Consider the following 27,875-nt stretch of genomic DNA (forward strand, 5'->3'; position numbering starts at 1 on the left):
TTGTGGGGAGGGTGGTGTTCGGTTGAGCCTGGAGGAGCTTCTGGGGTAGGGTTATGGAAGAATATTAGGAAAGGGTGGGAAACTTTCAAAGGCTTTACGAGATATGCAGTGGGGGATGGGTCTAGGATTAGCTTTTGGCATGATTGGTGGTGTGGAGATTCAGCTCTCAAGATAGCTTTCCCGATCCTTTATAGTATTGCTTGTGCGAAGGAAGCCTCAGTTGCGGATAATGTGGAGATGCTAGGGGGGTCCAACCAGTGGAACGTGAGCTTCTCGAGGGAGGCTCATGATTGGGAGGTGGAGGCCTTTGCCTCCTTTTTCCAGGTTTTACATTCTACAGGAGTGAGAAGAGGGTCGGAAGATAGATTATGGTGGACCCCTTCCAAAAGAGGTTCGTTCAAGGTCAAATCTCTCTTTCTCTCCTTAGCATGCTCGGAAGGGAGGAGGTTCCCCTGGAAGAGTGTGTGGCGGACTCAGGCTCCTCCAAGGGCAGCTTTTTTTGCGTGGTCGGCGGCTTGGGGGAAAATTCTGACCCTAGATAACCTCAGAAAGAGAAATGTGATTGTGGTAAACAGATGTTGGATGTGTAAGAAGAGTGAGGAGACAGTTGATCATCTTCTTATCCATTGTGAGGTGGCGTCTGCTTTGTGGAGTGCCTTTTTTGGCCGCTTTGGGTTATCTTGGGTGATGCCTGGTCGGGTTTTTGAGTTGCTAGCCTGTTGGTGGTCTGCAGGTAGAGGGGGGAGTGCTGCAGTTTGGAAGATGGTGCCTATTTGCTTTTTTTGGTGTCTTTGGAGAGAGAGAAATAATAGGTGCTTCGAGGATGTGGAGAGGTCTTTCGAGGACTTTTTATCCTATTGTTTCCATAGTCTGTATCTTTGGACTGTAGCGTTTGTTTTCCCGATTTCGGTTAGCTATGATGATTTCCTTGTACGTTTTTCCCTTTCTAGTTAGGTGTTCCTCCTTGTATACTTCCAGTGTACTTAGGGGCGCCTTACGCTTTTAATAAAACCAGCTACTTACTTATCAAAAAAAAAAAAAAAAAAGATTTTTATAGACCGTTAGATTTAAAATGAAGGGCCACGATTTCGTAACATGAGAGTCTCCAATTTTGAATAATTGGAGGGGATCTTAATGAATGCTAGGGTTGAAGAATTCTTGGTATCTAAGATTTAAAAAATACCCTCTATTCCGGGCATGTTCTATGCCATTCTCCATTAAGCATTAATCTAATTCCTAACACGACCAAATTTGCAAGGTCAAAGGTGACAGTTTTTGTTGTGTATAAACAAGATGCAAATAAATAGTCTTATTCCTTCTCTGCTTTGTCTGAGAGCTCAGTTACAGCAACCCAATTAGCCAAATGCAACGCTATTCACACTCTTCTTACAGCTTTGCTGTTATTTCCCGAGTGGGGCCAACTCTTCCAGATTTGGAAGTCCCTGTTGCGCTCATTTGTTGTGTGCAAACGCAAAGGTATAAGACACCTTCTTCGTTTTTCTCTTTGAACATGAAAACCTTCCCAAACCAAATCTAGCAAATCCCCATTTATATGTACTAACAATTGATTAACCATTTTTTACAAATTCTCTTCCTCTTCAATGTGCTTTACAAATTACTAATAGACGGATATCATTTTTTTTTTTTTAAATCGAGGTTTCCGTAGTTTTGCCGTGACTAGATCACCAGATCACTGTGCAAAGCACCCCTCCATACGAATAGGATAAAGTTCGGGCTTTTACCCGCGGGCGTGACCCCAAGAAATCATTTGCGCGATTAAACCTTAAAAGTAATGCTTCATTCGCGGCCAAGTGACTTACTACTCAAGCTAGTGGGGTTGCTAGCAGTTAGCAGTGCTTTTAACGTGCAGACAATTATGCAAGTCATAATGTGAGAATATGTTTGACAAAATCAGATAAAAAGAAAAGAACTTCGGGCTTTGGCTCTTCTTGGGAAACGAGCGTTAGCCTAGAAAAAAGAGTTTTTAGCTTCAAGGCATAATAGAACATAAACTACAGTTCTTGAATTGACTTCACGATTTTGGAGTTCTTCCCAGATTTGTGGCCTAAAAACTGTTCGAATTTTTCTAAGTTTTCCTGCATGACTATATAGTATCTGCAAGTTGAAGCAAATAGAAATGGTTCATTGCACTGGACCTATTCCAATGGGTCCATAAATTTGAAAACCATGATCCATGACAAAGATGTTGTGTCATGCTTTGGTTGGAAAAGTCAATGGTACCAATCCTTCCATATAGAAAGATTTAATCATTTATCACCAACTGAATGAACCATGCTGCCTTGGTTATGAAATTGTTGTTATTATCTATGTTTGGTTCTGTTTCTTTCTGAAGTTTAGACATATCTAGCAAAGTATTTTATATTTAATTAATGTATACGAGGAAAAGGTGTAATGTCAAATTATGATGTTCATTTCCCTCATACATATTATTCTGTGTCCATGAACAGCATGCTCAACAGCCATGAACTTGCCGAGATTGTACATGACATTGCACTTTGCATTACCCCTCTCTCTTTCATCTTTGTCTTTATATATCTGTAAGAGTTTGAAGCTATTCATTTTATCAAATAATGGCTCAGCTGGTAGGAACAGATGAGATAGAATCTCTGCGAATCGAGTTAGCAGAGATTGGAAGAAGTATAACGTCTTCGTTTCGAAGCCACGCCTCAAGTTTCCGGAGCGGTACAGCTGTCAAGTCTGAACATGATACTTATGGCAATGATGAATATGAGTTGCAATGGGATGAAGTTCAGAGACTACCCACTATGGAGAGAATTACTTCAGCTTTGTTTGATGTTTATGGTGACACAGGTGCAGATGAAACTGATAAAGGGAAGCGCGTGGTTGACGTTACCAAACTCGGAGCTCAAGAACGAAGTATTTTCGTACAGAAGCTCATCAAACACATTGAAAATGATAATCTTCAGTTACTGCAAAAACTTAAGAGGAGAATTGACAAGTAAGCATTCATATCATACATATTCATGATACACATGCATCGGTATGTACACATACTGCAGAAACATTCACATGCATGAAATTTAATGTCAATGCCATTACTAACATAACATTAATTTTTTATTTCTGCTTTGTAGAGTTGGTGTAAAATTACCCACTGTGGAAGTGAGATATGAGAATCTGTGTGTGGAAGCAGAGTGTGAGGTAGTTCATGGCAAGCCCCTCCCCACTCTGTGGAACACCATAACAAACATAATTTCAGTAAGTATCTTCACTTGTAGGAGTTGCTTCCAGATTTAGATTTAATTCAGTTTCTGACCCTCTCAATCTTTTAAATGGGGACATGAAAGTGAAAACAAATATTGACATGTCTATTATATACTGGTGGTAGTCATTAGTTGTAGTTGAGGTGTTTCCTTGTAAAGTGATCTTTGATTTGGACTTCTTCTGTTGTAAATACCTCAATGCTTTATTTCTATTTTTTATTTGTCATTTTCACTGAATGACAGGGCCTTGCCAAGCTGCCAGGTTCAAAAACTCAAGAAGCAAAGATCAGCATCATCAAAGATGTCAGTGGCATTATTAAGCCGGGAAGGTATCTAGCAAAATTTGTCACCTTAAGAAAACTATCTTTCACCAAATAAAAAACATAGTCTGTTACAAAATATAATGTTTCTAAAGCTCCATTTGTTGCTACAAGTTTGGAAATAGTGGATATATATGACCCCTTCAGATTAAAACATTATTTGTTTAGGATCGAATATCCTTTCGTATTAGATTTTGTCTGATTTGGTAGTGTGATATTGCATACAAGGAGGTGATGAAGAAAGCCATTAGCTTTACCCTCTATCAAAAGAAACATAGATTAGGTTCAGTTCAGTTAGTCCCATATGATATCTTCTAATGCAAGTCATTAACTGGAAGGGGTTGTTTTTACTTTTTGAGACTGTAATTGACCCAGGTCCTGGAAACCTCCTCAGTGGTATCTCTTGGACGTATAAAAAAAATTACCTTCTGTCCATAGAGAGATTAGCAGATATCTTCATCTCTGAATGATATCTTCCTCCAATTGGTTAACTCACTTTCTCATTTCCTACTGAGAGAAAAATGAAACAATCTCAATTTATTTATCTTTCAGAGGAAATATTTTTTAATTTTTTGAACTCCTTTTTTGATTACAAGTTAAGAAGAGAGATCAAGCAAAGTAAAAGTTGACTAACTTTGGCTTATCTTTTCTGCAGGATGACTTTATTGCTTGGTCCCCCAGGGTGTGGCAAAACCACACTGTTGTTGGCTCTGTCAGGGAAGCTAAGCCAATCTCTAAAGGTTCTGTCTTTGAGCTTCTTGTTTGAGACCTTCAAAATGTCCTACAAAAGCATTTAGAGAATTCGATTACAATACAACAGCTTTTGAACTTTTAAAGACAGTCAAGCTATCTCTAAATTATTTTTTCATGTAATGTCGGGTTCAAATGACCAGTATTTGTTTCAAATCCTGTGAGCACATGGTTATATGCACCAAACTATTCGACTAATTCATGCTTCTTTTAACTTGATCAGAGGACTGTATACCTTGGTTCTTCTTGAACTAATGCACAGTAGATTTTATAGTGGCACATTCTTACAACATAACCCATAAACAGAATATAGTTAATTATGGGGGCCTTTTATTCTTTCTATCTACATTAGTATTAACATATACAACATTATCGCAGATGTGTGTGCCTTATAAATTTTATTTTTTACTTTTTCCAATGGTTTCTATATTCTTAGGTTATGGGGGAAATATCTTACAATGGTCGTAGGCTGGAAGAATTTGTTCCTCAGAAAACCTCAGCATATGTAAGCCAATATGACCTGCATATTCCAGAGATGACTGTAAGGGAAACGCTAGATTTCTCTGCATGCTGTCAGGGTGTAGGAAGCCGAGCAGGTAAGAACTCCTTGGATGCACAAAAATGGTGATTTGATGCAAGACCATTGTCAACAGGTTTTCAAATTGATATTGATCTGTAATTTATCATCTATGCATGGAAGAAATCATTATGGAAGTCAGTCGAAGGGAGAAGCAGGCAGGGATTATCCCAGATCTTGATATAGACACTTACATGAAGGTGCCATATTGCATACATGAGGCTTTCTCATCCATGTCTACATACTTGCTCACTATGCTTTCACAAGTCTAGCAAAACCAAAAGACCCAGGACAAAATAACTTTGCAGACATTGATGTGGTTGAATAAATTTGTTTCTTGCACATATAAGAGTAAAGTTTATCATGTTGCTTTGTTTGGTTCCTAAAAGAAGGAAAGGAAATAAAAGAAAATATTTCAAAATGGCTTAAGAGGGAAACCAGTAGTTAAGATGTTTTATTTCTTCTCCTATTGTCCTTAATGACAGCCTTAGATCCTGACTCCTTGGGGTTGGGTACCTGAATCCATTTTTGCCATTCAGCTTTATATAAGGTTGGACTCAGTTAGATCATCATTACCGAAAATGTTTAGACAACAATTGATTTATTTTATGTGCTAGTAAATGTGGCATTCATACATTATGTATTTTTTAATGTTTTATATCCTAAAATTCTTGATGCATTGTTTTGTATATACAGGCAATATCGGTTCAGGGATTGAAGACTACCCTTCAAACAGACTACATGCTAAAGGTAGATTTCTAGCCACTTCTCAGATATCACTCTCTTTTCTTCTTTATCTGTTTGTTGGTGAAACTTTCTTGAACTTTGGTAGTTGGTTTATAATTCCTATATCTTGCAGATCCTTGGTCTCGATATCTGTGCTGATACATTGGTTGGAGATCACATAAGAAGAGGCATATCTGGTGGTCAAAAGAAAAGGTTGACCATAGGTAATGTGACGATTATACAAAGCTTTTGTTGATGATTACACTTTACAGTTATAGACTTGAGTTAATGTTATATGTAAAATTCTGTTCCTGACTAAGTTGTGCATTATTTCAAGGGGTTAAATTCAACATGATTCTTGATATATTTTGCATAATGTAGGTGAGATGATCGTGGGACCCACAAAAGCTCTACTCATGGATGAAATATCAAATGGCTTAGACAGTTCCACCACTTTCCAGATTGTTTCTTGCCTTCAGCATTTGGTGCATATCACTGATGCCACTGCGTTGATTTCACTTCTTCAGCCAGCACCAGAGACCTTTGATCTCTTTGATGACATTATCTTAATGGCAGAAGGGAAGATTGTCTATCATGGCCCACGAAATTGTATTCTCAAATTCTTTGAGGTTTGTGGGTTTAAGTGTCAGGACAGAAAAGGTGCTGCTGACTTCCTTCAGGAGGTACATTTGCCGTGCATATTCGCTTCTCCAACTATAACTAGTTATATGAAGTGTAACTGGTCTTGTATTTTCTTTTGCTTTAGGTTATATCCAGAAAAGATCAAGCACAGTATTGGTGCTACACAGATCAACCTTACAGTTATGTATCCGTTGATCAGTTCGTACAAAAATTTAAGGATTTCCATCTTGGCCAGAAGTTAGATGAGGAGCTCTTAAAGCCATTTGACAAGTCTCACAGCCACAAGAAGGCTCTATCCTTTAGACCATACACATTAACTAAATGGGAACTGTTTAAAGCTTGCACAAGGAGAGAATTTCTTCTAATGAAAAGGAATTCTTTTATATATGTATTCAAATCAATACAGGTAGCTTTCTTTTTGTTTGAAATCTTCAATACTTTCTGCCAGTTGTAATTAGCTTCTATTCTGCCACTCTTATTCAAAAGTTCATTTTATATTCTTTCTACCTGCAGTTAGTCATCATTGCTTCAATAGCAATGACAGTTTTACTTCGAACTCAAATGGCTGTTGACATGATCCATGCAAATTATTATATGGGGTCACTGTTCTATGCGCTCCTAATTCTTCTTGTTGATGGATTTCCAGAACTGACTATGACTGTCTCAAGACTTGCAGTTTTCTATAAACACAAAGAGTTGTTCTTTTATCCTGCTTGGGCTTATGCAATCCCAGCTGCCATCTTAAAACTTCCACTTTCATTTTTGGAAGCTTTTGTCTGGACAGCTCTTACATACTATGTCATTGGTTACAGCCCTGAGGTTGGAAGGTGAGTTCCAGATGAAAAGTGCAATTCTTCTTGAGATGAAATCTTACGCGATATTCTGTTACATTTGGTTCAGAACTTTATATGAATGCTACTATGCCTCTAGGATAAGTGGCTGTAGTCATTTGAGCTATTAGAAGCATCTAAGACACTTGGATCAATTATGTATAATATATCTGTATCAGTGTGTGAGATCTTATACTTGGGAAGCATTCCATGGTGGTTATTGATTTTTCCTAGGTTATACTATGAATATCAATATGATTCTGGTTGGGCACAAAGATGTAGCTAATGAGTGCTGTTTCCTTTAAATTCTCTAGAGCAGGATTTTTGGCTATTAACCATCTCAATTCTTGCATCTATCTATCTGTGTTTCTCAGGTTCTTCCGCCAGTTCCTTCTACTGTTGACCGTGCATCAAGCATCGATATCAATGTTCCGATTTATTGCGTCACTATTCCAAACTTTGGTTGCTTCTATGACGGCTGGTAGCCTATCCATAATGTTTGTTTTATTATTTGGTGGCTTTGTTATCCCAAAATGTAAGAGTTTTAGTATCACTTCTCATATTCAAGCCAATGAAATGTATTCAGATGATTGTGCTTATATATTTTTGGTTGCAGCCTCTATGCCCGCTTGGTTGGAATGGGGATTTTGGGTTTCTCCTCTGTCATATGGGGAGATAGGGCTGACTGTGAATGAATTCCTTTCTCCTCGATGGGAAAAGGTGAAGTTTAATCACTCTTACAAAAATGTGTTGCTGTTCATCCTTCAATTACTGATTATTTGCTTTTTCTTTTCAATAGAAGCTGTCTGCAAACACAACCCTGGGGCGGGAAGTACTAGAAAGTCGTGGATTAAACGTTGACGATTATTATTATTGGATATCAATTGGTGCCTTAACTGGGTTCACAGTACTATTTAATGTTGGTTTTACCTTGGCATTAACTTTCTTAAAGCGTAAGTATCTTCCATTGCTTACATGGACACTTAAGAGAACAAAATATTCAAACATGTATGTTAACCTGCACTTCAATATACATTCAGCTCCAGGAAAGTCTCGTGCTCTTATCTCTTATGAAAAGTACTTTCAACTTCAAGGAAAAAGAGACAGCCACAACAATTTGGAAGGAGACAGGAAAAAACTCAGTGGTGCTTCTCCTAAAACTACCTTAGAAACTAGAAGGGGTGAGAATGCCTTTTTGCCCTGATTGGTCCATTTTATCCTATATAACATTAGATCAGCTTGTTATGACTATTCATTCAAATCTTAGGTCATGTTTAGATATGTTTTTCCCACATCTTTCAAATTCTATCACTTTTCAATTTTTCAGGAAGGACGTTTCTACCTTTCAAGCCCTTGACTTTAACATTTTGTGATGTGCAGTATTATGTTGACACCCCTTTGGTAATTATTAGAGCTAGATTTACTCCATTATCTGGGTAGTTGTAAAATACAAGGACTAGGAGTGAGAGTTATGACAGCTGACAAAAATTATTTTGCCATCATGTTGGTCTCAGGAAATGAAAAGGGGAGGTTTTATGCAGAAGAAGCTCCAGCTCCTTTCTGATATTACAGGTGCATTCAGACCAGGCATTCTGACAGCTTTGATGGGTGTCAGTGGAGCAGGAAAAACAACTCTTATGGATGTTCTTTCTGGAAGAAAAACCAGTGGTACCATTGAAGGAGAGATTAGAATTGGTGGGCACCCAAAGGTTCAAGACATATTTGCTAGGATATCAGGCTACTGTGAGCAAACTGATATACATTCTCCACAAATTACTGTAGAAGAATCAGTGGTATATTCTGCCTGGCTGCGGCTCCCATCTCAGATTGATTCAAATACTAAAGCTGTATGGAATCCCTTTTACTGCATGATCATATATTTGTCTCAAACTTAATCATTGAAATAAATTGCATCAATATTTGTTTTCTCATTTTTACCCAGGAATTTGTAAATGAGGTCCTTGAAACTATTGAGCTTGATGGGATCAAGGATTGTTTAGTAGGAATGCCAGGTGTTAGTGGTTTATCAACTGAGCAACGGAAACGGCTGACTATAGCTGTGGAGCTTGTTGCCAATCCTTCTATCATATTCATGGATGAGCCAACTTCAGGTTTGGATGCAAGGGCAGCTGCTATTGTTATGAGAGCAGTGAAGAATGTTGCTCAAACAGGAAGAACAGTTGTATGCACTATCCATCAACCAAGTATTGATATCTTTGAGGCATTTGATGAGGTAAAATAATGTCCATAGCCTAGTTTCATCAATAGAATGAGGTGAGAAGGCTGGAAATTACTTTTACATATTTCCCTTGGTATGACTGAAAATGACTTCCCATTTCTTTAGTTTACATAAACTATTTGTTTTTTAGTTGTATTTCCTTGTGTTGCATAAGCAGGTTACTACTTGCATTATCAATGGACTGATAGCTCAGTGCTTCATTAGTGTATATCTCTCTTTGCAAAGTAATGTGTTATGCATGATCTTGCGCCCTAAATCCTTTTGGTAAAAATGCATAAAATGAGTGGAGCTTACAGTTCCATCTTCTAAATTTAATTGAGTTATATTTAATTAGTCTTTAGCAATTTGAAATTATATGTTCAGTTTTACCAGTCCTAAAACAACAAAGACCTTGACCTGCTTCAAAAAATATGATCATGTTCATTCTATTTTTTATTATCCTATATATGGATGTGATATGGTAACAATTTCATGTCTAACTATCACTGCAGTTGATTCTAATGAAAATTGGAGGCCGCGTAATTTATTCTGGCCCATTAGGGCAGCACTCAAGTAAGGTTATTGAGTACTTTGAGGTCAGTTAATTATGCAGCTTTTACATTTATGCTAATCTTTCATTGTTGTCAATCATTTATAGTACCATGCCTGTGACAAAAATGATTGTTTAGTGCTGATCCCCTTTCCTGGCAATTTTGCTGAAGAGTATCCCTGGGGTGCCCGCTATTAAAGATAATTATAATCCAGCAACATGGATTCTGGAAGCTACTTCGAGATCTGCTGAAGCTGAAATTGGTGTAGATTTTGCACAAATTTATAGAGGGTCCACCTTATATGAGTAAGTACACAGAGAAGGACATCATTTTGTAAGCCACTTTATAGAAGAGAATAATGAGATGATTTGTTCATAATACTTGTCTGATATGGAAATATTTATACATGAATCTTGCTGTTCTGACTGTAGGCAAAACAAAGAGTTGGTTAAGCAATTGACTTCACCGTCTCTTGCTTTGAGGGAATTGCATTTTCCTACCCGCTTTCCGCAGAATATTTGGGAGCAGTTCAAAGCATGCATATGGAAACAGCATTTGTCCTATTGGCGAAATCCTTCATACAATTTGATGCGCATCATTTTTATGTTTGTCTCATCTCTGCTGTTTGGAATACTTTTCTGGAAGAAAGGAGAGAAAATGTGAGTTGGCACGATTAAATTGATGGTTTCATAAATTAAAGCTACTTCCCACTCCTTTATCACCCCCCACTCATTGCAAGCAATAAAGAAATTCCTTCATAGATAGATTATGCAATTCTTACAAATATATTGGGATAATTACCTTTTTCCCCCATCAACTACAATGCATTGTCACTTTGCCCCCATAAACTGACAACCCTACTGCTTGATCCCATCAAACTACCATTTTGTGCTCAAAACTCCTCTTCCGTCAGACAAAGGCGTTAACTCAGACTGTCAAAGTGACAATGCGTTGTAGTTCATGGGAGCAAAGAGACAATGTGTTGTAGTTGATAGGGGAAAAAGGTAATTACCCCTATATTTTTACACATTTATCTTACTATTTTCTCTATGATGATCAATACTATCATTCACAAAACTTTATGTCTGCGTATATGGATTTATTCCCTAAATTTCTATGATATGAAGAAGTCATTACTGAAAGGACTGACTTGATGATCTTTTCTTGTTTTGGTAGAAACGACCAACAAGACCTCTTCAATTTGCTAGGCTCAATGTTCACTGCCATCATCTTCTTTGGCATAAACAATTGCTCGACAGTTATACCCCTTGTGGCAACAGAGCGGACCGTTTTGTGCCGAGAAAGATTTGCAGGAATGTACTCTTCGTGGGCCTATTCATTGGCACAGGTTCGAAGCTCTTGTGAAAATCGATTCAACATTATTCCCATAAAATTCATTAAGACACTTAACATGGTCATGAAGTCATCATGTGAAATCAATTTAAGAACTATTGGTAGCCCTAGTAGATCGATTTTCCTTGTGGTCCTTTTGTGTCTAATAACAATGAAGTTAACTTTTTGCTCAATGTGAGAAATTTATGCAACAGCTTCAAGCCAAGGGATCAAGCAAGTTTTAGTTGCAACAACAACCACTTTCTAAAGTAAATTATTAAATTTTTTGAGTTCTTGCCTTGAATGTCTTCCCCATCATTTTTCAGCCTCATGTTTACCCTTTACCATGGATCCATTGAAGAAAATCATATTTACCATCAATAAATTAGAATGTTAATTTCAGGTGATCATGTTTGCATGAATTTTCACCTTTTAGATATTTGCTTTTGGGAAGATTCAACATTCAGTTTTGGCATCGACGAATTCTTTAAAAATATTGCCATGTTGAGGTTAAGCAGAGAATGAAAAATCTTTACAAATGAATCTGAATGAAAATATTTTTATTAGTTGTTAAAATTTAGAAATTTGGATAAAACTCATTCAACAGTGTACAATCTTCCTTTTAAATTCTAATTTTCATTTACTTAAAAACTGTAAAATCAGGATCAGGGTTGAATATGACTCTTTGTTGGATTTGAAGTAACTTGTATCAATTTTTGTAGGTGCTAATTGAGATTCCCTACTTGTTCATTCAAGCAGTTCTCTATGTGATCATCACATATCCTATGATTGGTTACTACTGGTCAGCCTATAAGATATTCTGGTCATTCTACAGCATGTTCTGTACACTGATATCCTTCAATTACCTAGGAATGCTTCTGGTTTCTTTAACACCAAATATTCAGGTGGCTTCCATAGTGGCTTCAGCTTCCTACACAATGCTGAATTTGTTCTCTGGGTTCATTGTACCAAGACCAGTAAGTTTTCAAGCTGTTCTACTTTTTCTTTTTCCTTTTTTCTCTTAGTTACATTAGTTTCTTAGGGGATTAAATCTTTGATATGTGTATATATATATGCTTTGATACTGACCATATTCTACTCTAAATAACCTTAGTAAATATTTGAACTTGTTAGAGGGATTTATGTAAAGAGAAGAAAGAAGAGGCTGTGTTGTTTCACGTAGCCTTCTCCTCTCATACTTCATATATATATATATAATGTAACATTGAGTACAAAGACCAAAATACCCCATATAATATATTAACCCTAATATGCTCATCTAACACTCCCCCTCAAGTTGGAGCATATATATCATATAAGCCCAGCTTAGAACAAATAAACTCTAACTTCTTTCGACACAAGGACTTTGTAAACATATCAGCTAGTTGATCTCCAGACTTCACAAATGGTATAAATATATTTCCGCTAAGTATCTTATCTCGAACAAAAGATCGGAACCTGGCTCTGATACAAAGGTCTAGAGAGTCTTCTAAAAGCAGGTTGATATACATGTTGGTAATCCATTTCAATTCAAAAATCTAAGCCTTTAGATTAACACTGTTAGAAGAGTTAGGGTTTCGTGATTGTGAAATCAATTGAAACAAATGATAAGAAACCTAAAAGAAAATCGCAATCTAGGATCTACAATTGGCGTTAGCCTATTTGCTCTGATACCATGATAGAATTTGTATGAACGATTTAGACACAAAAGGCGGAGGCTATTATATTATTCAACTTATCTTTAACCTAATACAAGTATCCTATTATATAGGATTAAGGAAATATCCTAATGACCAAACTACCCCAAAACCCTAATGACTCAAACCCTAACTCTTCTAACAAAAACCAATTAATTATATCAACTGCTCCCTTTCTTTATACCTTCTAGATGTGGAAACCTACACTCACAACAAAAATCAAAGCCATATGAATTTCCTTTTTGTGTGTGGATGCATGGCTATGGATGTGTCAAGCAGTGAAACTGACTCAAAAATGTTGTTCCACCCTCATTGCAGCATATCCCAAAGTGGTGGCTTTGGTTGTATTATTTATGTCCCACATCTTGGGCACTGAATGGAATGCTTACTTCCCAGTATGGGGATCTAGACAAAGAAATATCGGTGTTTGGAGAAACTAAAACAGTTCCTGCCTTCTTAGAGGATTACTTTGGGTTTCACCACAATCTTTTAGGTCTTGTTGCTGTTGTTCTTATTCTCTTTCCCATTGTCTTTGCTTCTCTTTTTGCATACTGTATTGGGAAACTGAACTTCCAAAGGAGGTAAATATTGTAAAGAGGTATCCACATATTTGGATGTTACAATTGTTATTACCAATTATTTTCCAGATAAGAACATTTTCACATGTGTTATTTCATTAGAATATCGTCAATGTAATCCAACAAAAGAAATGTCATATATCACACAAACATCCTACAAATATTCCATAAAGTTGACGTGGTAAGGTCTAGTAGCCATTGATTTTTTTATTTATTTTTTATCAAGTTCTAATCTAATGGCTACTAGACTTTGCCACCTTAGCCTTGTAGGAAATTTCTGTAGTATGCAACATTTCTCATTCGGCAATACTTGCCTTTGAGCTTTCTAATTGGAGTAAAGATGTTGCCATATAGGCGTATCTTATATATTATCTTAGGATGTAAGAATATTTTCCCAATACATTATTTTATGCGCGTTTCTATACATATCAATATACTAATTAAACCACCTTGCCAACCTGTAGATCTTGAAAAGTGATAGGAACATGGGGAAGAAACCATGACAAATGACCTTTTTAAGGTGTTAAACAATTCACATAATTTGAAGAGACCAACCCCTCCCCCGCAAAAGGGGTGGGTCCTCCTCTCCTTGTTGTCATTCGTTGCAACCTCCGTTGGAGGAGGGAAAGGAGGGAGGAGACTCTCCGTGCAGGAACCACCCCATCATTGCAGGGGTGAATCCCCTCTCTCTCTCTTCTATGTGCAATTGCGTTCTACACCAATCATTTTAAATGAATGACCTAGATTAGAATCTCATAATCTCTATTCGCTTAGTTCACCACCTAAAATTAGAAAAATCTCGTCTATGTATAGATGTAGAGTTTATAAAGCTTAACTCATCGTCACCTGATTCTTGACTAAACTATTCTTTATCTCTTACTTTTGCCTGAATGATATACTATCTAGCTTTTATTTATGCAAAATTTTGAAATCTATGAGTAGAACTAATCAAAAGGGAAAGTTTTCTAATAATTTCATAAGTTTTCAAATGATTTCAATTTACTTTTTAGATTGGTTGTCGAACCACCTCTGCGGTCAAAGGAGGTAGTTCGACCATCTTAACAGCCACCCCTTCTCTCTTCTATGTGTTGTCACATTCCGGACCATTCATTTAAAATATTCGAATTAGATTAGAGCTCTTGTACCTTGTGAGAATGTATGGTTGAATGACATTGTCTAAAATGCCGAATCCTCATTCACATTGTCTTCTTGGGAGCAGTCATGATTCTCAGATTGATGATTCTCCATAGTATGTTATAGAATCTATAATGCAAGTGCGCCATGTTTCCTGTCAATGTCATGTGATATGCATACATATATACATGTGTATGCACACAGGATCTGAAGCCATATTCCCAGTTAATGATCTAATAACTCCGGTTGCGAAAATCTTTCAAAATTCTAGCATTACTGATATCTTGTTATAAATATGATAAAGAAGCAGTTTTTAGCTCCTTTCTACCTCCGTTGAAAATTTATTTTCCCTATGCAATAGGCAAACAAGGAAGCATAAACAACTGGATAAGCAATGAGCACAAAAGCCACAAGTCCTAATCGATCATGTCGAAAGCTGTAATAATCTTCAAGAAAGGAACCAACTGGCTTGAGCTCCCCAAAGATCAGTATCTCTTTCTTCATGTCTCCGTATTGTGAAGTCAGCAGGCCATTTAGGGACCAAGCTGTAGGGCAAATCCAATAGCACCACACCCACCATTTAGGAAATTTCTGCATGTATATATGAAACAACAAAATTATTATCTTTAGCTTGACTATAAATGCTAAATAGTATAAGAAGCCCATGCGGACACATGGTAGGAGAGAAGTGAAAGTGGTGTTACTGAAAGTTGATATCTACTGTTAAATTTGCGGGAAATATTCTGGAGGGCACATGCAGAAAATTTCACTCTAATGTTCTTCCACCTTTCTGGGAAAGTTTAGGTCCTGGCGGTTTTATAGAAAATGACTTTGTTGCGTGACTGAGAGGTGATGACTTTTCAAAATGCTTATCCATTCTCATTCCTATCAGTTCAAGCAGTAGATGAAAAGGTACTAAACAGTCCATCTTGTGTTTATAAATGCTTGGTTCTCCACAATCCATTTAAAAATTCCTTCTGCTTATAAGACTAAATCTCCTATTTGATTACTTATAGAAGACGAGTTTGAAGGATTTACCGGTCCTGGCAGTAGGAAGCCAGCGAAAAGGTTCAATATGGTGTAGACTGCAGCTGACAATACGGAAGCTACTTCTATATTTGCGCTCACTGAAACTATCAGCATCCCAAGATATACAAAGTATAGAAGAGTACAGAATGTGGCATAGAAGTACCAAAAGAACTTGTAAGTTGACCAGTCGAACCCCATTGCTGGATATGTAATGGCCACATACAGAATTGTTTGCAGAAGTACGTAAGGTATTTCTATGGTCACCTAGAACATTTAAAAAAAAATACTGCTGTTAGTATGTATTAAATATCATTACACCCAGAATAGTTTTGTTACAAAAATGAGTCTAGAGTTTTATTTGATAGCAGTAATGCCAAACCTGAGCAAATGTGTAAGCCTTTGAGGAGTACATTCCAGCAAATTTTTCACGATACAGAACATTGCGTTCAGTTACTACATACGGTAGAACCGATGAACAATTGTTTAGGCCCAAGAATATTACAGCAATGTACATCGATCCAAGTACGTTGAACAAATCCTGCTCATTATTTCTTCAAAAAAAGAAAAGAAAAGGGATTTAAATGCTTCTCAGGCCAGACTACTGCAAAAATTAGCCACAGGAAGTTTAAATGATGGCCCACAATCGCACAACAGAATATAGTCATAAGCAATTTGGTGAAGAAAAGTTAATCTATGTTCTTTTTCTTCTCTAAATAAACTTTACTATGGGCATACCATTTAGAGATGGTTGTGTTGTGAGGTTAAATATTACTCAAGTTTTCAATGCATGGCCTCTAACTAGAATGGTCTGTAAATATGAAAATTATGTGATTTATGCTCATATATATAAGATAGCAATGAAATTTTATTCCATATATGAAACTAGTATTTTCTGTTTTCTTACCATGGAGTTATAAAGTTGGTCGTTAGCATGTAATGACACCGTGTTTGACATGGTTGAAGGAAATAGAAAAGACAGCATCATGATGGTTTTCTACTTTTTGCCTCTTGAGACGAATTTATTGATATGAATTGACATGAGAGAATTATTTTTTCCGAATCTGAGTCTGTTAAAATGGGAGTTTCAAGAACAACTGTATAGGAAAATATCTCAATTTTTTTTTTTTTTTTTTTTTTTTTTTTTTCAGATAAATTGTTATCTCAATGCATATGCATTTAGACATATGCATTCAAGATTTCCTAAGATAGTGTTATCTCAATGTATGCGTAGACACTTACATCTCCTTTCCTTTCTGCCAAAAGACTGCCCCAAACAGTAGTGCTGCAGCAATCATAAACAAGAAACGTGACCCGTTGTATTCAGGACTTCTCCAATAAGATAAGTGTTGTTTCCATAGGCATGCCATAAACTGCACCCTGCCACTTTGTGCAAAACGAGTGGGAAAATGCAAGTCTTTTGAGCTTGGCTGTGGTTCACTCAACTGTCTTACCAGCTCGCCGGTATCACTATAATGCAAGAACAACCATATGATTGCGATTAATTAGAAACCAAAGTACATTTGTCGTCACCATGTCTAACTATTGGCAACAGTTTTGTCCTTGATAGGTATAGCAATACATGCCTTTTAATACCTGTCAGGAAATTAGTTCAACTGCAAATTCGTGTTTTCCAATGAATGTCAATAGATATATACTCACCGATGCAGAGATGACTCCTTATAAATTTGGGCAAAATCTAAACCAAGTTCTGCTTCTGCAGAAGCAGAAGTAACTTCTAACATCCATGTTGCTGGATTATAACTATCTTTGATTTTTGGCACACCAGAAATTCCCTGTTGAATGGTAAAAATATTGAAATAAATAATTTATAGCAAATTGCATACAGGGATTTATTTAATATTGTTGAAAGCTAAAAATGTGAAGAAGTAAAAGAATAGTCATTAGTTAACCTGGACGAGCAACTTTAACTTTTCAAGTTTTTAGGTAGGGTCTATTCCCTTTTACTAACTGTTCTGTATGAGTAAATAATAATCACCAATTCCACCAAAATAAGGTAATATTTGAGACTCCCTTGCAGGCACTCTATAAAGGAGTAAAGGTTACTGTTATATGTAAATATAATTCAAGAACTCTGCAAATTAATCCAAACATCTTGGATTAATCAATATCCAGAAGACACCAGCATATATCTGATAAGAATCACACAGTAACTCAAGAATAAAACTCAGGAATCTGAACTGTTATTGCATCTGAGTGCCTTATTCTTGTAGCTTAGGAGTACGTATTGGTTGTACAAGGAAATATAAACCACCCTTTATTGTCTTGCTAATTTAGGATTGGTTTTGTGGGGAAAGTGACCATTGGAACAAGCCCCAAGACAATTGTGCAAGAAGTTTGATGGTTTCATGTGTACAGTGGTTTCACAAGGTGCCAGGTAGATGAGAAGATCATTGCTGTTATATCAAGAGGTTTGACAACAGTTACATTATTTACTCTTGTATGTGGACAATATGCTGATTGTGAGGTCAAGCATTCTGAAAATCAATAATTTGAAGAAGCAATTGTTAAAACAATTTGCAATGAAGGATTTGGGTGCTACGAAAGAGATTCATGGGTTGAGGATTATTAGATACAGAGTGACTGATATTCTGAAGTTTTCACAATCGGAGTATATTAAAAAGTTCACAAGCAGCTGTTGAAACATGCAAGATGCAAAACTAGTGAGCACTCCTTTAGTTAGTCACTTCAGACTAACTAAAGAACACTCACCTAAGACAGAACAGGAGCGCGCACACATGTAAAAGGTTCCATATGCCTCAGCCATCGGAAGTCTAATGTAAGTTATGGTCTACACCAAGCCAAATATTTCACATGCAGTGGGAGCAGTGAGCAGGTATATGAGTAATCTAGGAAAGCAACATTTGGGAGGCAGTAAAATGGATCCTTAGACACTTGAGGGGTACTATTGACATGACACTTTCTTTCAAGGGGGCTGGTATCATACTACAAGGTTATGTTGTCTCAGATCTAGCTAGTGATGTTGACGGTAGAAGAAGCACTACTGGATATGTCTTCACCTTCGGTTGTACAGCAGTAAGTTGGGTCTCTCAGTTACAGAAGATTGTGGCTCTTTCCACTACAGAAGTAGAATATGTTGCAATTACTAAAGCTAGCAAGGAGATGATTTGGTTGCAAAGCTTTCTGAAAGAATTGGGTAAGAGGTTGGAGAACAGTATTTTACACTGATAGAGTGCTATAAATCTTGCAAAGAATCTAGCGTTCCATTTTATTTTATTTTTATGAATAAGAATCTAGCATTCCATTCTAGAACAAAGAATATACAGTTAAGAGGTATCTTCACATGTTCTCTGTTGGATATGGAGTGTTATCACTTGAGAAGATTCATGGAAGCCAAAATCCAGCAGACACATTAAAGAATTTTTGCACTGTTAGTTATGTTGTGGAGATGTGTGGAGTTTAGTAATATGGTAAGATCAATCTCCAAGTGGGAGAATGATGGGTTATATGGATCCCGATCTTATGTGGAGCTTGCGAGAGGTCTACAGGCAAATACACAGAAGCTTCGCTTGACCTATGCAAAAAGACATAAACTTCACTAGAGCCTCTCTCGCAGTTGCTCAAGCAAAGAGTGGACAGAAACTTTGTGTGATCCCCGCTCGACAGTAGCTTGAGCGAGTTTGCAGCAATTTTATAGAGAAGGGCTGTTTCAATATTACACCCTGGGGTCTATAGCCCTAGTCCTAGTAATTGTTGAATAGGATGGCACATATATATTAATCACATTGTAAACTCCTCTGCATCTGTATTCTTTCATCTTGATATGAAACACTGCAGCAACTCTGTAGATATAGCCCTAGTTTGGGTGAACCACTTTGTTAAAGTGTTGATTAAATGATTAAATTTACCTCTTTCTATCAGCTTAAGCTTTTGGGATAACTAGTAATTTAACATGGTTTCATAGCCAAAGGTTATGAGTTCAAACCTTGACTCTGTCAAATAACCTCTCATTTAAATTAAATATTTCACATATTGGGTCTCACCTATTAAAAGGGAGTTTGAGCCCACACGTGAGGAAAAGTGTTAAAGTGTTGATTAAATGACTAAATTTACCTCTTCCTATCAGCTTAAGCTTTTGGGATAGCTGGTGATTTAACACACTTAAATCTGGTGTTCCTTGTGTGTGTTCTTTGCTCTTGCTTTTTTCTTTCTTTTGTTTCGTTTCCTAAAAGTTGTTTCTGATTTTTGATTTATGATAAGTAGTCACTGATTAAAAGTGTCTCCTTATCTAAATATGTCACTGATTCACACCACTTCAGCATCCAACACAATTCTTCCTAACGCATCTTTTATCATTTATACACCAATATTAGCAACCATCAGTTGTCTATGCATACAAGGAAACAACATTTTTTCAGATGAACAAACTTTATTAAAAGAAGAATAAAGAATACATAACAGAACCAGAACACACAGACTACATCACAGGCAGGCACCCACAACCAATAGCAGAGGAACAAGGAAACAACATGTCTACAAATAAAAGAATGCTCACTAATCTTGCGACTAGAAAATTGATTTCAAGTTATGGTGCTGGAAGTATTGAGCGTACCTCAAAATATTCAGTAAGTTTACTTGAATGATGGCCTAGCATTCCAGAGTAGATGATCTGTCCTCCAGCCTTCATTAGTATCAACTGCACCAAAGGGACAAATACTAAGTTGTACAATATCATCTAGTAGCACTACTGAGAAGATTATAGGAAACTTTTTACAGTCAACCATATGTGCCTCAACTTGGGTGTTTTGAATCCTTATGATTTAAGTGGGTGGTTACCACAGTAAATCCAAGTTATGATAAGACTTTGGTGAAATGCTTAAAATTGTTAAATTTATACTTTTGTACTGTGCTTTGTGATAATATAATCACCAAACCAAAGTCAGGAGATACTAAAGAGTGATGGATATTGTTACTATAGTTTGCTCATCCATGAGGAAGCGAAAACTGAAGAGCATGTTGCTTGAAAACGAGTAGGTCATATGATGCAGATAATTGCTTATACAATTGACTTTTATTATCAGCCTAAAGGAATGGTGAAATGACAATAAAAGCATATTTTCTTTACCGTATTTTAGGTGACGAAATGTCAATAGAGTAAATTTTGCTGCGATGACGATGTTAAAAAATGAACATAGAAACCAGAAGAAAAAGTAAATAAATTGAATAAGAAATCCATTCATTCATTGGGACTTGAATGTAGCAAATACATGTGGCTAAATAAAAGGCATTGATATGAAACATGTATAACAAAAACTAATGACTAGACCCAGTAAGAAGTAGCTTCATAGTGCAAGTAGAAAATCATAAGCAGCAGCAGCAATATTGAAATTATCTGGATTAAGGTAGTCAAAAATTAATTATCAACCTTTCAGGTAACTAATGTTGTGGGTGGCATAACAATCTGTTTTTCGATCCACAAATACTTTGGACAAGCTACGTATGCCATGAGCCTTTAATAGCTAGCACCAGGTAGATATGATTCTTTAGGTAGATTTAAGCACAAGCAAAAAGCACATTTATTGTAACCATCTGATAGCTGAATGTTCCTTGTATTACAAATACCAACAGTACACCTCCTATATAAAACCATGTAGTATAATGAGCACTGAAAGAATGAAATAACTTATGATTTTATGGCCAGGAGACATTATTGAAATTTTTTAGTAAATTATGGACAAAAAGAGTTGTCAGTAGATTAATCTTATAATCCCTGTAAAAGTTGGAGTATGTTGTAATTTTCTCACAGAAGGCACTATTCGTACTACCTCGTCGAAAGCCTCAAATATGTCAATGCTTGGTTGGTGGATGGTGCACACTGTTGTCCTTCCTGTAGCAACTACATTCTTCACTGCACGCATGACAATAGCAGCTGCTCTGGCATCTAAACCTGATGTAGGTTCATCCATAAATATTATTGAGGGATTGGAAACAAGCTCCACTGCAATTGTTAGCCTTTTACGTTGTTCGGTAGAAAGGCCACTTTCGCCAGGAATGCCAACTAATGAATCTTTGATTCCATCAAGTTCAATTGTTTCAAGAACTTCTTCTACAAATCTCTGCATGATAGATATGTCGAGACTGCTATCAGTGCATTTTACTCTATTGGTGAAATCATATAATAACTGGTGTATATATAGCAGTATATTAATATACTCCAATAGAAACTTTGCTTGTCTAGTAATACAAGTAATTCTTTGTTTGTGATATGTGCATCAATATTCAGGGTTTTGTGCTTTTATCTAAACATGCTTTGGAGTTTCCCTATCATTCTCTTGTTTCTTTAACATATTTTAAGTGAATTAAAGTAGTAGTTTTGGTTTTTAAAAGTGCCACACACTATATGACATAGGTCTCAATTATTCAAGTTTCTAACATGCCAATAATTGTTGAGACAATTTCATAAAATAATGTCAATTAAAAGTAAAATGTCACATTCCCCGAGTGATGACTGACCAAAGATTTGATGATTCACTCAGTAAACCCAATGAATGCCTTCTCTATTCGCTTATATTTAATATGAATTTTTAAATTGACTCAGATTGCAAAAAAATTCCATATCCTTTCTATATATAGTTGATATAAGGTTTAGTTTAGTTATGCTGGCAATTTTCAAAGTTTTGAGTCCCTTAAAAAATTGTTAATAGACTCTGGATAAATTGTTCAAAGGAACTGGAGGATATCATACATCTTTCGTGTCTGCATCAGTTTCTGGTGGTAATCGCAACCAAGCTGAGTATGTCACTGATTCTTTCACAGTAATCTGAGGAGAATGTATATCATTCTGCTCACAGTAACCTGATATTCTTGCAAATGTCCTCTGTACTTTGGGGTATCCTCCTATTCTTATATCTCCTTCAATAAGACCTCCAGTTTTCCTTCCGGAAAGAACGTCCATGAGAGTTGTTTTCCCAGCTCCACTGACACCCATAAGTGCTGTAAGAATTCCTGGCCTAAATGCTCCTGTTATATCTCGGAGCAGCTGAAGCTTTTTCTGATTTAAACCTATCTCTCTCATTTCCTGTGCAAAAGGAATGAAGTTAACAGGTCATCTCTTTTCCTCTGTACAAATAAAAAACGCAATCATATGTAAATCATTAGTTGCACTTGATTACCGGAGGCATATCAACATAGTATTGCACATCCTTAAATGCTATTGTCAGAGGCTCAAATGGTAGGACCAGCCTCCCTGCATAACCAACCACAATCGCTTGTATCATTGTATAACCCAACGTTATTCATCATATCAAGAATCAGATATCATTCTACTGTTAGCTAAGCCATTAGCTAACAGTTTTATCTTACCTAAATTTTTCGTTTCTGCAGTAGTTTGAGGAAAACTAGGTACAGTTGATTGGTTATCCAGTTGTGTGCTACTATTGTAATCATCTCTTCCTTGTAGCTGAGAGAACCTTTTTTTCGAAATAATAGCCCTAGACATCTTTGGAGCTGTATTCATGACAGGCTTACTTGTGAATTGACGGAATTTAAACTTCAATCTTTATGCTTATTTATCCGATAAAACAAACTTACGTTTTAAGTAAGTTAAGGCTAAGACAAATCCTGTATCGAAAAGTATTGTGAACCCAAGCAAAGCCCCTAATGATATCCAATAGAAATAGCCATCAAAGTCTAAGCCATGACTAGTAAGAACCTCCATCCCTATGGTCATGTTTCCCTTTGAGACCTACAAAATCAGAATGAACTAAAGTTATTTACAAATCCTTGTGAATTAGCATAGGAACAACATATGATGTCTTCTTCAGAGTACCTTTTGCCACCGTGGAGCACGGAATTCATTTAGTGCTAGACCTATTTCTGCATAACTCATGGGAGAAACCCAGAAACCCCACTTTAACCAAGGTGGTAGATCGGCTGCAAAGAAGCAAACTCTGTAAGTAGTCTAGTTGTTATCCCTTAGAATCAAACCAAAGAAATTGTGGAGTCACTCACGTCGAGGAATAATGAAGCCTCCAAACAAGAAAATTATCATCAAGATCAAAAACCCATAAGTAGATGCAGCAACCATGGTCTGGAAAATTGAGGCAATAAAACGACACATGGATGTTGATGCTAGTTGCAGAGCAAACAGCAGAAGCAACTGGGAGAAGAACCTAAACCCATATGCAGAAAATGAATTTTAAATCTTACAAAGAGAGAGATTTATCCTTGTAACATTTTGTTCAACTGGATTTTGAAAAGCACTTACCTTCCTGCTTCAGGGCTATACCCAATAACATAGTAAGTCGTTGCTGTCCAAAGTATTGAATCAACAAGAGATAATGGAATCTTTAGGATAAAGGCTGGAATAGAATAAGCCCATGCTGGATACAGATAGAATGATCTTTGCTTGTAAACAACTGGAAGTCTAATGACTGTAAAGGACAGCTCTGCAACTCCATTAGTCATGAGTCTGACAATTGTATAATACAAAGCGCCCAAGAAATAATTGGCACTGACCAAGTCCACAGTTGTCTGAGTACGTATAAATATTGTCATTGTGATTAATGCAGTGATGACAAGCTGTCAAATAAGGGAATTGGGAAACATGTTAGTTTGATGTGATTGCCAATATCACTGTAGAAGCACCAACCTAAGAGTTCAGGTGAGAAAGTTATAACCTGCACTGTTTTGAACACATAGATAAACCAGTTCCGTTTCATGAGAAGTATCTCTCTGGCCATGCAAGCTTTGAACAATTCGCATTTTCTCAAAGAGTAAAAATTAAATGACAAGGAATTATTGTGGCTCCTAGATTTTTCATATGGTTTTGAGAGCTCATCATTTAAATTCTGTCCTAAACAACTTGCTTTGAACATTTGAGAGAACTGATCCACTGAAACATAATCGTAGGGAAGGGCAGCATGGCACCAGTATTGTGCTTGATCCTTCCTGGAGATTACCTGTAAATGTTTGAAATTAGAATATGAGGCAATCAGGACTGATGTCAAAAGGAGAAAAGGAAAAATGTTTTCTCACCTCCTGAAGGAAGTCTGCAGCACCTTTTCTTTCCGGGCACTTGAAACCACAATCCTCAAAAAATTGAAGTACATCACTACGAGGACCATGGTATACTATTTTTCCTTCTGCCATCAATATCACTTCATCAAATAGATCAAACGTTTCGGGAGCTGGCTGAAGAAGTGAAATCAATGCAGTTGTATCAGTGATGTGCACCAATTGCTGAAGACAGGTAACTATCTGAAACGTTGTGGAGCTGTCTAATCCAGTCGATATTTCATCCATAAATAAAGCTTTTGTGGGACCCACAATCATCTCCCCTGCCAAGCAAGTAGCCACAAAAATCTTGGGTTGAAAATAATAGCATGGGAATTTTTTGTTTTTTGTTTCCTTTTCTCACTAGGGAATAGGATTTACAAATGTTATCACATTTAAACTGCCAAACTAAAGGTTTTAGGAAGAGGAGAATTTTTTATTGATTCTTTTCATGTTTGAGGGAAGCTCTTTTGAACTTATAAATAGAGATGTACTAGCACTGGCAGCGTTTTATGCAAAACATAATTAAGTAGCAAGGTATCTTTCTTTTATTAACAACCTGTTGTTAACCTTTTCTTCTGGCCACCTGAAATCCCTCTTGTCAATGCATCACCAACCATTGTGTCACTGCAGATATCCAGTCCAAGGATCTAAAAAGGCCAAAATGTTGTAATTTACACATCAAACTGGATAAAAACATCTTCTTGAAGTATTCCATTACCTACATTTCCAAGCTCAGCTTGAAGAAAAGTTACCTTTAAAACATAGTCTGTTTGGAGATTTCCTTCTTGTCCTTCAACTGATATTGCCTGCAAGTATTATGTTAAGATTTTGGAATAAGTGGTAATTTAACGTAATATACAGCCAGGAAATTTTTACTAACTTATGATTACCTTCATATAGGTGTCAACATCTGGGTCAGGGACAATTCCTGCTTCTTTCTCCCTTCTGCTTACTTCTACCATGACATCTGCATAGGGAGAAATGGAAGTTAACTTCAACTCATATTTATATGAGCATACACTACCCTGGTAATGATTACGTGGAGAAAACAAGGAACCTTACCCGCTCGGTCTCCAACACCCTGGCAGCGAGCAGAAAAGTCAATTGTTTCCCTCACAGTCATCTCAGGTATGTGCAGGTCATATTGGCTTATGTAAGCTGATGTTTTCTGTGGAACAAACTCATCTAGCTTGTAACCATTATAAGAGATCTCCCCTGCAATCTGAAGAAAGGAAAAGCTGACAATTACTGTAAAAATGTGAAATAGAAATTCGATTAACTTGTAGTCATGCAAAAAACTATAAATAAGATTAGTTTCCCATAGATTGTTAGTAACTAGAATTCTGATTTGGACAAAGATCGATGCATCAATCTGACTGCTCATCACGTTCTTTTTTGGTTCAAAGCATGTCCAGATGTAACTTCTTTGTGATTTTAAATTAAAGCACATAGGATATTAAACTGTTTAAGAATGAATTCTTTCTTAGCATTGTACTGTTTTTAAGCTTGTCTACTAAAGTGTTTTTTACATACTCACATTGAGACTTTGGTCTAGCTTTCCTGCAAGAGCCAACAAGAAGGTCGTTTTCCCACAGCCTGGGGGACCAAGAAGAAGTGTAAGCCTGGATTCATAGAGATACTTCATGAGTAAACAACTTTGGCCACACTCCCTTATTTACCTAACTTGTTGAATTGGATCAATTAGAATTGATTTTCATGAAAACTTTCTGTGTAAAACAATACTAGCTTTACTACATGCTTTATTCCTGTGTCAATAGCATTAGAATTTTATTAAACATGATACTTTCCAAGCTGTATATCTACTGTCTTATTTACAAAATCAGTCTTATTGCCTCAAAAAAAAAAAAAAAAAAAAAAAAAAGCTTGAGCTTGATTTGATTGGGACTTCAATTTCTAACTGTAAGAACATCATTTACCAAATCAAGCTCAAGCTTCTTTTTCTTTCTATAAGTAATCGACATATATCATTAAAAATGTAAGGCACCTCTAACCAATTTTATGCTTTGTGCTATCCAACAAACATGTATCTGGCTTACCTTGATGGTTTGATGATGCCACTGACATCTTTTAAGATGCTTAACTTGGCTTCTTGAGAGTTGCACCGTGTTACCTTCACAAAAACCTGCCCCAGAGATAAATTTTCAGTAAATTGAAAAGACAAAAATCATAGCTCTTTTGGCTGATGGCAGTGTTGCCACTAGATTTGATTCACAATTCAGGATTTGAGCAGGCAAGCAGCCTGTTTATTCCTACTATTAGACAGAGCAATGCCAACTTACTGATAACACGCTCATGAGAGAGTTCCATAGCGTAGGAAGAGGCTTCCCTTGAACTATCTCACACTCGGCATCCACACAAAGATTCTTGTATCTCACTTCCACAGTAGGCAATTGTACGTTCACTCTACCAGGAAATTAAATCCATTTGTTAATACCCAAAAGGCTATAAATTGAAACAAAGCTTCAGAAATCAGTAATTGAGTCCATATATTCTTCCAAGAGCTATAAAAATCTGAAATACCTGTCTATCCTGTCTCTTAGTTTCTGCAGCAACCGGAGATTATCATGCTCGATGTGCTTGATAAGCTTCTCAATAAACAGATGTTTGTCAACTGCTCCAAGCTTGGAAACATCAGTCACCTTCTTCCCATCAGATTCTTTTCCACTGCTTCCATTGTCAGCCGTGCCATGATCAACATCAAGCACCGAGGTTCTGATCCTCTTAAATGTAGGCAGTTTCTCAATGGCAGCCCATTGAAGCCGGAGCTCCTCATTCTCTTCTACAAGAGTATCTGCACCCGTGCGTCGAAAGGGGGATCGAATGCTTCTTGGTGTTAGCTCCATTTGAGTCACAGATATTTTGGTCTTTGCAGCACTACATTGAACTTTGGCTATAATTCTTTAAAAAGATTGAAAATTTACTGGTTTTCAAAGCTGACAAGGAACTGCCCTCCAAAGATTCAATAGTGGACAAAAGAATAAAGTTTGTTAGAGACTTTTTCTCTCTTCTGTGTGTGGATTGTGTCATTTTCACATATAAATGAACACCCAGCCGCCTCTGGCTGCACAGTGGTCAGTGGACACCTACCTTTGTAGATTTTTACCCGGGTAGTCAAAGGTTGTTGTGGCTAGTTCAATAACAAAATTGGACAAAAATAAAATAGAGAAATGTTATTTTGTATTTTTTTTT

General features: G+C 36.7%; 2 protein-coding genes across 3 annotated transcripts; one reads left to right on the forward strand and one right to left on the reverse strand.

Moving 5' to 3' along the window:
* Nucleotides 1–2,588: 2,588 nt before the first annotated feature.
* On the forward strand, nt 2,589–13,482 carry LOC132176335 (pleiotropic drug resistance protein 3-like). Its single transcript, XM_059588514.1, has 24 exons — nt 2,589–2,980; nt 3,117–3,240; nt 3,489–3,574; nt 4,221–4,305; nt 4,752–4,911; nt 5,016–5,092; nt 5,589–5,642; nt 5,752–5,842; nt 6,000–6,301; nt 6,385–6,666; nt 6,774–7,087; nt 7,465–7,625; nt 7,707–7,810; nt 7,890–8,043; nt 8,131–8,271; nt 8,418–8,491; nt 8,605–8,937; nt 9,033–9,323; nt 9,821–9,904; nt 10,031–10,164; nt 10,291–10,518; nt 11,036–11,207; nt 11,914–12,168; nt 13,207–13,482. The coding sequence occupies exons 1-24, from the start codon at nt 2,592–2,594 to the stop codon at nt 13,471–13,473; spliced, it is 4,362 nt and encodes a 1,453-aa protein (XP_059444497.1). The 5' UTR covers nt 2,589–2,591; the 3' UTR covers nt 13,474–13,482.
* Nucleotides 13,483–14,688: 1,206 nt separating this feature from the next.
* LOC132176318 (pleiotropic drug resistance protein 3-like) lies at nt 14,689–27,692 on the reverse strand. Of its 2 annotated transcripts, XM_059588494.1 has the most exons (24): nt 27,207–27,692; nt 26,966–27,089; nt 26,723–26,808; nt 26,203–26,287; nt 25,728–25,887; nt 25,556–25,632; nt 25,418–25,471; nt 25,222–25,312; nt 24,645–24,946; nt 24,287–24,568; nt 23,875–24,188; nt 23,619–23,779; nt 23,437–23,540; nt 23,199–23,352; nt 22,971–23,114; nt 22,781–22,854; nt 22,354–22,686; nt 21,434–21,724; nt 20,221–20,304; nt 17,289–17,422; nt 16,869–17,096; nt 16,009–16,180; nt 15,639–15,893; nt 14,689–15,191 (listed from the first exon to the last, which is right to left on the reverse strand). In XM_059588494.1, the coding sequence occupies exons 1-24, from the start codon at nt 27,527–27,529 to the stop codon at nt 14,925–14,927; spliced, it is 4,299 nt and encodes a 1,432-aa protein (XP_059444477.1). In that variant the 5' UTR covers nt 27,530–27,692; the 3' UTR covers nt 14,689–14,924. The 2 variants fall into 2 exon arrangements, with proteins under 2 accessions (XP_059444477.1, XP_059444486.1); XM_059588503.1 differs by lacking the exon at nt 27,207–27,692 and having other exon boundaries at nt 26,203–26,261; nt 26,966–27,045.
* Nucleotides 27,693–27,875: the final 183 nt, after the last annotated feature.

The sequence above is a fragment of the Corylus avellana genome, chromosome ca1, assembly GCF_901000735.1.
Source record: "Corylus avellana chromosome ca1, CavTom2PMs-1.0".
NCBI classification, from domain to species: domain Eukaryota; kingdom Viridiplantae; phylum Streptophyta; class Magnoliopsida; order Fagales; family Betulaceae; genus Corylus; species Corylus avellana.